This window comes from Palaemon carinicauda, chromosome 39, assembly GCF_036898095.1.
Source record: "Palaemon carinicauda isolate YSFRI2023 chromosome 39, ASM3689809v2, whole genome shotgun sequence".
Taxonomy (NCBI): Eukaryota; Metazoa; Arthropoda; class Malacostraca; order Decapoda; family Palaemonidae; genus Palaemon; species Palaemon carinicauda.
The window spans coordinates 54,194,537-54,204,521 of NC_090763.1; the positions used below are offsets into that span (position 1 = coordinate 54,194,537).

The 9,985-nt window shown below is 34.8% G+C and overlaps 1 protein-coding gene across 2 annotated transcripts; it reads left to right on the forward strand.

Annotated features, from left to right (window-relative positions):
* Positions 1–3,641: 3,641 nt before the first annotated feature.
* Positions 3,642–9,149, forward strand: LOC137630877 (uncharacterized). 2 transcript variants are annotated; one of them, XM_068362411.1, is made up of 3 exons: positions 3,642–3,798; positions 7,837–8,065; positions 8,659–9,149. In XM_068362411.1, the coding sequence occupies exons 2-3, from the start codon at positions 7,837–7,839 to the stop codon at positions 8,883–8,885; spliced, it is 456 nt and encodes a 151-aa protein (XP_068218512.1). In that variant the 5' UTR covers positions 3,642–3,798; the 3' UTR covers positions 8,886–9,149. The 2 variants fall into 2 exon arrangements, with proteins under 2 accessions (XP_068218512.1, XP_068218513.1); XM_068362412.1 differs by having other exon boundaries at positions 3,682–3,803.
* Positions 9,150–9,985: the final 836 nt, after the last annotated feature.

Consider the following 9,985-nt stretch of genomic DNA (forward strand, 5'->3'; position numbering starts at 1 on the left):
TTACTTTGTGTTCAGCGCTGATATGACTGTGATATATACTGGGAGATTCAGCGCTGATATGACTGTAATATGTGCTAGGAGAAGTAGACATAAGTCATTCAATTTGTATTCGGCGCTATGACTGTAATATGTATTGGGAGACATAGACAAAGCCCTTTAATTTGTATTCAGCGCTGATATGACTGTAATATGTGCTAGGAGACATAGACAAACTCATTTAATTTGTACTCAGCGCTGATATGACTGTAATATGTTCTAGGAGACGTAGACAAAGTCATTTAATTTGTATTCAGCGCTGATATGACTGTAATATGTGCTAGGAGAAGTAGAAAAAGTCATTTAATTTGTATTCAGCGCTGATATGACTGTAATATATTCTAGGAGACGTAGACAAAGTCATTTAATTTGTATTCAGCGCTGATATGACTGTAATATGTGCTAGGAGAAGTAGACAAAGTCATTTAATTTGTATTCAGCGCTAATAAGACTGTAATATGTGCTAGGAGAAGTAGACAAAGTCATTTAATTTGTATTCAGCGCTGATATGACTGTAGTATGTTCTAGGAGACGTAGAAAATGTCTTTTAATTTGTATTCAGCGCTGATATGACTGTAATATGTTCTGGGAGACGTAGAAAAAGTAATTTAATTTGTATTCAGCGATGATATGACTGTGATATATTCTAGGAGAAGTAGACAAAGTCATTTACTTTGTGTTCAGCGCTGATATGACTGTGATATGTGCTAGGAGAAGTAGACAAAGTCATTTAATTTGCATTCAGCGCTGATATGACTGTAATATGTGCTAGGAGAAGTAGACGAAGTTATTTAATTTGTATTCAGCGCTGATATGACTGTATTATATGCTAGGAGAAGTAGACGAAGTCATTTAATTTGTATTCAGCACTGATATGACTGTAGTATGTTCTAGGAGACGTAGACAATGTCTTTTAATTTGTATTCAGTGCTGATATGACTGTAATATGTTCTGGGAGACGTAGACAAAGTCATTTAATTTGTATTCAGCGGTGATATGACTGTGATATATTCTAGGAGACGTAGACAAAGTCAATTAATTTGTATTCAGCGATGATATGACTGTGATATATTCTAGGAGACGTAGACAAAGTCAATTAATTTGTATTCAGCGATGATATGACTGTGATATATTCTAGGAGACGTAGACAAAGTCATTTAATTTGTATTCAGCGATGATATGACTGTGATATATTCTAGGAGACGTAGACAAAGTCAATTAATTTGTATTCAGCGCTGATATGTCTGTAATATGTGCTAGGAGACGTAGACAAAGTCATTTACTTTGTGTTCAGCGCTGATATGACTGTAATATGTGCTAGGAGACCTAGACAAAGTCATTTACTTTGTGTTCAGCGCTGATATGACTGTAATATGTGCTAGGAGACCTAGACAAAGTCATTTACTTGGTATTCAGGGCTGATATGACTGTAATATGTTCTAGGAGGCATAGACAAAGTCATTTAATTTGTATTCAGCTCTGATATGACTGTAATATATTCTAGGAGACGTAGAGAAAGTCATTTAATTTGTATTCAGCGCTGATATGACTGTAATATGTGCTAGGAGACGTAGACAAAGTCATTTACTTTGTGTTCAGCGCTGATATGACTGTAATATGTGCTAGGAGACCTAGACAAAGTCATTTACTTGGTATTCAGGGCTGATATGACGGTAATATGTTCTAGGAGGCATAGACAAAGTCATTTAATTTGTATTCAGCTCTGATATGACTGTAATATATTCTAGGAGACGTAGAGAAAGTCATTTAATTTGTATTCAGCGCTGATATGAATGTAATATGTATTGGGAGACATAGACAAAGTCATTTAATTTGTATTCAGCGCTATGTCTGTAATATGTGCTGGAAGACGTAGACGAAATTATTTACTTTGTGTTCAGCGCTGATATGACTGTAATATGTGCTAGGAGACGTAGACAAAGTCATTTACTTTGTATTAAGGGCTGATATGTATGTAATATGTGCTAGGAGATGTAGACAAAGTCATTTACTTGGTATTCAGTGTTAATTGTCTGTAATATGTGCTAGGAGACCTAGACAAAGTAATTTACTTGGTATTCAGCGTTGATTTGTCTGAAATATGGGCTTAGAGACATAGACGAAGTCATTTACTTGGTATTCAGAGTTGATTTGTCTGTAATATGTACTAAGAGACGTAGACGAAGTCATTTACTTGGTATTCAGTGTTGATTTGTCTGTAATATGTGCTAAGAGATGTAGAAGAAGTCATTTATTTGGTATTCAGCGTTGATTTGTCTGTATTATGTGCTAAGAGACGAAGACGAAGTCATTTATTTGGTATTCAGCATTAATTTTTTTGTACTATGTGCTAAGAGACGTAGACAAAGTCCTTTGCTTTGTATTCAGCGCTGATATGACTGTAATATGGGCTAGGAGACGTAGACCAAGTCATTTACTTGTTATTCAGCGTTCATATGTCTGTAATATGTGCTAAGAGACGTAGACGAAGCCATTTATTTGGTATTCAGCGTTGATTTGTCTGTAATATGTGCTAAGAGACGTAGACAAAGTCCTTTGCTTTGTATTCAGCGCTGATATGACTGTAATATGGGCTAGGAGACGTAGACCAAGTCATTTACTTGTTATTCAGCGTTCATATGTCTGTAATATGTGCTAAGAGACGTAGACGAAGCCATTTATTTGGTATTCAGCGTTGATTTGTCTGTAATATGGACTAGGAGACGTAGACGAAGTCATTTACTTGGTATTCAGCGTTGATATGTCTGTAATACGTGGTAAGAGACGTAGACGAAGTATTTATTTGGTATTCAGCGTTGATTTGTCTGTAATATGTGCTAAGAGACGTAGACGAAGTCATTTACTTGGTATTCAGCGTTGATATGTCTGTAATACGTGGTAAGAGACGTAGACGAAGTATTTATTTGGTATTCAGCGTTGATTTGTCTGTAATATGTGCTAAGAGACGTAGACGAAGTCATTTACTTGGTATTCAGAGTTGATATGTCTGTAATATGTGCTAGGAAACGTAGACAAAGTCATTTACTTAGTATTCAGCGTTGATTTGTCGGTAATATGTGCTAAGAGACGTAGACGAAGTCATTTATTTGGTATTCAGCTTTGATTTGACTGTAATAGGTGCTAGGAGACCTAGACGAAGTTATTTACTTGGTATTCAGCGTTGATTTGTCTGTAATATGGGCTAAGAGACGTAGATGAAGTCATTTACTTTGTATTCAGAGTTGATTTGTCTGTAATATGTGGTAGGAGACGTAGAAGAAGTCATTTATTTGGTATTCTGCGTTGATTTGACTGTAATATGTGCTAGGAGACGTAGACGAAGTCATTTACTTCATATTCAGAGTTGATATGTCTGCAATATGTGCTAGGAGACGAAGACGAAGTCATTTACTTGGTATTCAGAGTTGATTTGTCTGTAATATGGGCTAAGAGACGTAGACGAAGTCCTTTACTTTGTATTTAACATTCTCATATGGAACAATGTAATTTTCGAGAGCGTTCCCTTGTTTGTTCTTTATCACGTCGTAAAGATAAGCGAGTTGGGAATTAGTGTTTTTGCCATCATATAGGAAATACCACACGTAAGGACGCCTATATCACCCTGTTGAATTCGTGGAAGTTTTTCTTTATCTGATAAGAGTGAGAAAAGAGGGTAACAGGCGTTGTTGTGGAAAGAGGCTGATTAGTTGGGAAGGAACCATCTTCGTAGTTTGTAGGCTTTTCTCAGCTATATAGATCACGGTAAAGTGAGTGGGATTAAGTATTCTCTCTTTTCGTCTGTTTTCTGAGTCATTGGATTGCTTTCTTATGTTTCAAATGTCTTGATTTGACAGGCAATTTTCGGCCATTTTTGTACTGACACAAGTGAAAAAATTTGGAAATGTGTGTATCTTTGAATGATGTTATTGTGAAAAATAATTTTTTATCAAGTCAGTAGTCATTTTTTTCTTCACAAATTAATATAATTTTTTTTGTTCGTTTATTCGAATGATGCAACAATGAAAATTATGTTATGAAAAAGAATATAAAAAAGTTGTTATACTTTCTATCATAATTTAATAACTTTACAACTCATCAATTGATAATATATTTCTAGAACATCTTCAAATTAAGGTTTCCTTGTTCTTCATCACTAGGAATCTATCAATAACAAAGGTTAAGAATAATGATATATTCTTATTACAGCATTTTATGCTCCCTTTTTTGTTAGTGTGTCACTTATCACTACCTTTTACGATAACGGTCTACTCCTATATGGTTGCTATGTGTGTGTCAGTGGGTCTGAAGGCTAGAATTGCATTCTATTACTTTCATTTATTTAATTGAAGTTCAAATATGAATATATTTTGGGTGGATATATATTCACGAAATAGCAATTCTATCCTGTTCGTAATACTAGGCAGGCAGTTAATTCTAATAGCCAGGCATTCTCCATCATGAGGTTCAATACTACACAGTATTCTAGAAGTTTTATTCCAGCTGTTACCAAGTTGTGGAATGATCTTCCTAATCGGATAGTTGAATCAGTAGAACTTCAAAAGTTCAAAGTTGGAGCAAATGTTTTTATGTTGACCAGGCTGACGTGAGTCTTTTTATAGTAAATATATGACATGTCTGTTTTTGACGTTGTTAATAGTTTATATAGGACATATCTGTTTTGACGCTGTTACTGTTTTTAGAATGATTTATTGTTAATTTATTCTCATCATTTATTAATTTCCTTATTTCCTTTCCTCACTGTGCTATTTTTCCCTATTGGAGCCCTTAGGCTTATAGCATCTTGCTTTTCCAACTACGGTTGTACCTTGGCTAGTAATAATCATAATAATAATAGCATCAAATTGATGAAAAGAAGACTTGAAACAGGCCACCAACAGATGTTTCCTTTAAAGGAAGAAAAAGGAAATATTATCAACAAAAGAGAACGAGTGATAAAAATTGCAAAGGATTTCTATACAATGCTATGCATTAGTGATATGAAAAATAACTTTGCCAATAGAAATAATGAATAGCAACGTAACAGTAGGAGAAGCAAAGAGACCATTGAAGTGCATGAAAAGAGGTAAAGCGGAAAGAGAAGATTGCCTAATAATTGATTTAATAATAGATGGAGGAGATTTCATAGTATCAAAACTTGCTGAACTTTACCTAAAAGCTCTGAAAGAAGGCTCTATACCTACAGCTTTGAAAAACTTTATTATTATACTAATTCACAAAAAGACCTAGAAAAACTACCGCCCAATGTGTTTACTCTCAGTAATATATAAAACATTTAGAAAGATCATATTAAGCTAGAAAGACAGCTAGACTTTAATCATCCAAGAGAGCAGATAGGTTTAGGAGCTGGTATTCAGCAATTGACCATATCCACAGAATATGACTAACTACTATGTATGGCATTTATAGACTATGAGAAAGCTTTTGATTCTGTCAAAACTTCGGCAGTAATGAAAGCCCTTCGAAGGAAAGGGATAGATGAATCTTATTTTAGAACTGTTGAAGTACAGAAACTACAGCAATTCTAAAATTATATAAAGGAGTGAGACAGAGATTAACACTAAGAGACAGAAACGGAATAACAATATGGGTCCCTAGAGATTACAAAAGAAACAGGGCAAGGTAGAAAAGACGATTTATTGACGAACTAAGAAAATTTGCTGTTATAAACTGGCATAGAAAGACCATAAGCAGAACCAAGTGAAAGGACATTTCTGAGGCCTTTGTTCTTCAGTCTACTAGTAACAGGGATAATGCTAATAATGATGATGATGATGATATATAAATATATATATATATATATATGTGTGTGTATATATATATATATATATATATATATATATATATATATATATATGTGTGTATATATATATATATATATATATATATATATATATATATATATATATATATATATATATATATATATAAGTAATGTATATATTTATGAGCGGGTGCACGCTGGTGTTTGGGTGTATGAGTAATATGAATTTATTTTACGAAATACGAGCGGACGTAATTTTTACCCTTCTTTGCTATTATCTTTTACGGGTTGGTGACCGCAATATCACTCTTTAACGTCAATATATCAGTTTTTAAAAATGTGGATGACTAGCAACATTCATTACAGTATTCTAACCATTTTTTACGGAATATTTTTAACAGTGTTGATTTTCTTTGTTCCCAGAAGTATATATTCATAAGAATAAACGTTTGTAAAGATATGTTTTCTTTTTATAGAATAGGATTAAATCCATATGCTGAGACGAATACAAGAAAGGTGGGGTGGGGGTTGAATATAAATTTAGTTCACTGGGAGAGGTGTAAACTGTCTTATTACTTATCAAATTGGGTTTTCTTTACGGGGAAAATGTCGTTTATCTTTGTCTGAAATACGATAATATGAAGTTACTGTAGCTTTACGATTTGCGAAATGGTATGATTTAGTTTTACCTTGCCAAGAGTGGAGCCACCCTGTTAAAAATTTGCCGTAAAAAACGGCAAAAGTCCTGGAATAAATGTAGCCAGGCATTTACCGTTTTATAAACGGATATATTGACGTAAAGGAGGGGTATTATGGTCACCAACCGGTAAAATGCAATAATAAAGTATGGCAAAATTACGGTCGCCTGTATCTTACTGAAATACGGCCGAGAACAGTATATTTTTACGGGGAGTTTCCGATTAATATTACGGGGTTTTTCAACAGTGCGCTTGGGATGTAAACATAAGGCTGAGTTCTAGTTATAGAATAAGGTATGGATACGGCGGTCTAAAGGGGAGTTTTCTAGCATCCTGACATCGAAGGTCATTGCCGCCGAGTAGGTAAGGATACGGTCCTTAAGTTAGGATAGGTGGGGAACCTAAGGTTAGGCAGGATTCTTGATTTTGTTTCCCTTTTAATATGTGGGGTTTCAATCATAATTGTTGAAATTTAAATCCAGTCCGTCCCAACCAGCTACAAAGGCTCCGAAAGATGACTATGGAAAGGTTCCACTTCTCTCTAGAAAAAGAAACTAAGGGAAAATACAGCTGCATGTTTCATGAATATATTCCTAAATCCTTCTTGATTCTCAACAGATGTGCAAAACGGTTGTATGAATATATTCCTCAATCCTTCTTGATCCTCAATAGATGTGCAAAACGGTTGCATGAATATATTCCTCAATCCTTCTTGATCCTCAACAGATGTGCAAAACGGTTGTATGAATATATTCCTCAATCCTTCTTGATCCTCAATAGATGTGCAAAACGGTTGCATGAATATATTCCTCAATCCTTCTTGATCCTCAACAGATGTGCAAAACGGTTGTATGAATATATTCCTCAATCCTTCTTGATCCTCAATAGATGTGCAAAACGGTTGCATGAATATATTCCTCAATCCTTCTTGATCCTCAACAGATGTGCAAAACGGTTGTATGAATATATTCCTCAATCCTTCTTGATTCTCAACAGATGTGCAAAACGGTTGCATGAATATATTCCTCAATCCTTCTTGATCCTCAACAGATGTGCAAAACAGTTGTATGAATATATTCCTCAATCCTTCTTGATCCTCAACAGATGTGCAAAACGGTTGTATGAATATATTCCTCAATCCTTCTTGATTCTCAACAGATGTTCAAAACTGTTTCATAAACTTATTTCTCCATCCTTCTCCACCCTCAACAGATGTTCAAAACTGTTTCATAAACATATTCCTCCATTCTTCTCGACCCTCAACAGATGTTCAAAATTGTTTCATAAACTTATCCCTCCATTCTTCTCGACCCTCAACAGATGTGCAAAACTATTGGACGATGCGTAGCCATCACATTTATCGTTATCGGGGTGCTATTTACCATCTCGGGGATTTTAACCTTAGTGGCGCCAACGATTCTGAACTGTGATGAAATATACGACTCTATCGATCCTGATGACCTGCCGTATGATGAAGACTTCATAAAATTCTGTGAAAATATCAAAGGCATTGCTACGACCGCTGGTGCCGTTGTCACTTCTATTGGAGGCAGGTGTTTTAAGAGAGATTTCATTTTTCTTAATATCAGTGCATGTTATACATAGTTTGCTTACTATATATATTGTAAATCTGAATCTGCTTTTTCTAGTAGTTTTAGAATCATTTTTTATTTTTCTTCCATTATTTCTGTGTTTAATCTTGTAGTGTTATGGTTTCCTTTCATTTCCAGCTTTGTATATATGTTTTCATTGCTCTTCCTTGTCCTGTGAAGGCAACATTTTTCCGTTTCCTCCTTTTTTAACTCTCAACATTTATTTATGTTATTATTCCTCTTCCTTCTCCTGTAAAGGTAATAATCTCATGTTTCATCTTTTAACGCTCAACATTCTTTTATGTCTTCATTGCTCTTCCTTGTCTTGTGAAGGCAACATTCTTCTATTTCATCCTCTTTTAACTCTTAACATTTATTTACTTCATATTCCTCTTTTTTTGGCTTGTCCTATAAAGGCAATAGTCTTATACTTCATCTTCTATTAATTCTGAACATTAATTTACGGTTTCATTAATCTTCCTTGTCCCGTGAAGGGAATCTTCAATTAACCAAATTATTTGTTAAATTCTATTTTGTATTATAATTTCAGGAATCCTGATTCTTGTGGGTATACTTATGCTCTGCTGTCTCAGAAGCAAGAGGCCGCAAATCATCCAAGCAGCTCCTGTAATAGCTACAATACCTCCCGGGTACCCACAGTACCAAAATCCCCTCATGAACCAAACCCAAGGACCTCCCGGCTCCCAAGGACCTCCCGGCTTCCAAGGCGATCCTCCCAAGTATCCTGAGCTTAGCAACTTTAACGAACATAAGTAACCAAGATCGGTTCGTGAGTTGTGCTCTACAAAGGATTTACATTTCTGTTGCTTCCTTTAGCGCTCCTTGAAACTTGATGTAATTGTGTTCACACGTTTGTTTTTATACTTCTAAGGATTCATTTGATTTGGAAATAAAATCGATGTTTTTCATACATAGAAGAACTGCTCTTAAGTGTAACTAGATATCATACAAATAGCATTCTAGAAAAGTTGTAATTCAGATGACTAGAAGTTTAAAAGAAAAATGAATGTATAAAATTTTTGTTATCGTTTCATTATATTTTCACTATACAGCATTCCCACGTAAAGGGAAGCTGTGTATCAATAATTTGGATAGTATCATAAAGATGTGGAAACCGAGGTGAGAGGCAATACATTAATATTCTATAAAAAATGAAAACAAGAGTAGCTGCTAGATGAAGATCTAGATTTGATAGGGTTCAGGCGGAGAGAGAGAGAGAGAGAGAGAGAGAGAGAGAGAGAGAGAGAGAGAGAGAGAGAGAGAGAGAGAGAGAGAGAGAGAGAGTTAAAAGGATTATGTACGTCTAAAAGACTTTTTAGTCCATCTGCGGAGACTCCATTAGCTCTTGGGTAAAACAATTCACTTTAAACATTCAGTTTTTTATGATCTTGTATAATTTATTCTTGAACTCGTTTTCCGTGTTACTGTTTACTACATCCGCTGGAAGTCTATTCCAAGTATTTGCTATTTTATATATAAAGAAATGGCCACATTGAGTGGTGTATCCTTTCAATTCCAGTTTGTATCCGTTACCTTTAGTCTGATATGTGCGAAGCCTGAATAGATTGTTGTAATCATTTGTTATTCCTTTAAGAATTTTGAATGTCTCTATTAACTGTAAGTTAGTCGTTGAGTTTGTAGATCAAATAAGTTCAAACGTTCCATCCTTCGTCTATATTCGAATATTCTTAGTTTTGGAACTAGTTTGGTGGCCCTAGCTTGTAGTGCTTCCAGTCTATCTATATCCTTCTGAATACTTTGAGCCCAGAATTGTACTCCGTATTCTAGCTGGAGTACAGTGTCTTTGTGTATATCTATTGTCTCTTTATGTAAACTATTAGTTTTTGTACTTTCTT

Excerpts from the sequence above, each read along its gene's own strand:
- LOC137630877 (XM_068362411.1), top strand. The coding sequence starts at position 7,837 with ATGTGCAAAACTATTGGACGATGCGTAGCCATCACATTTATCGTTATC. Across the intron at positions 8,066-8,658 it reads CGTTGTCACTTCTATTGGAG|GAATCCTGATTCTTGTGGGT; the intron begins GCAGGTGTTTTA and ends TTATAATTTCAG.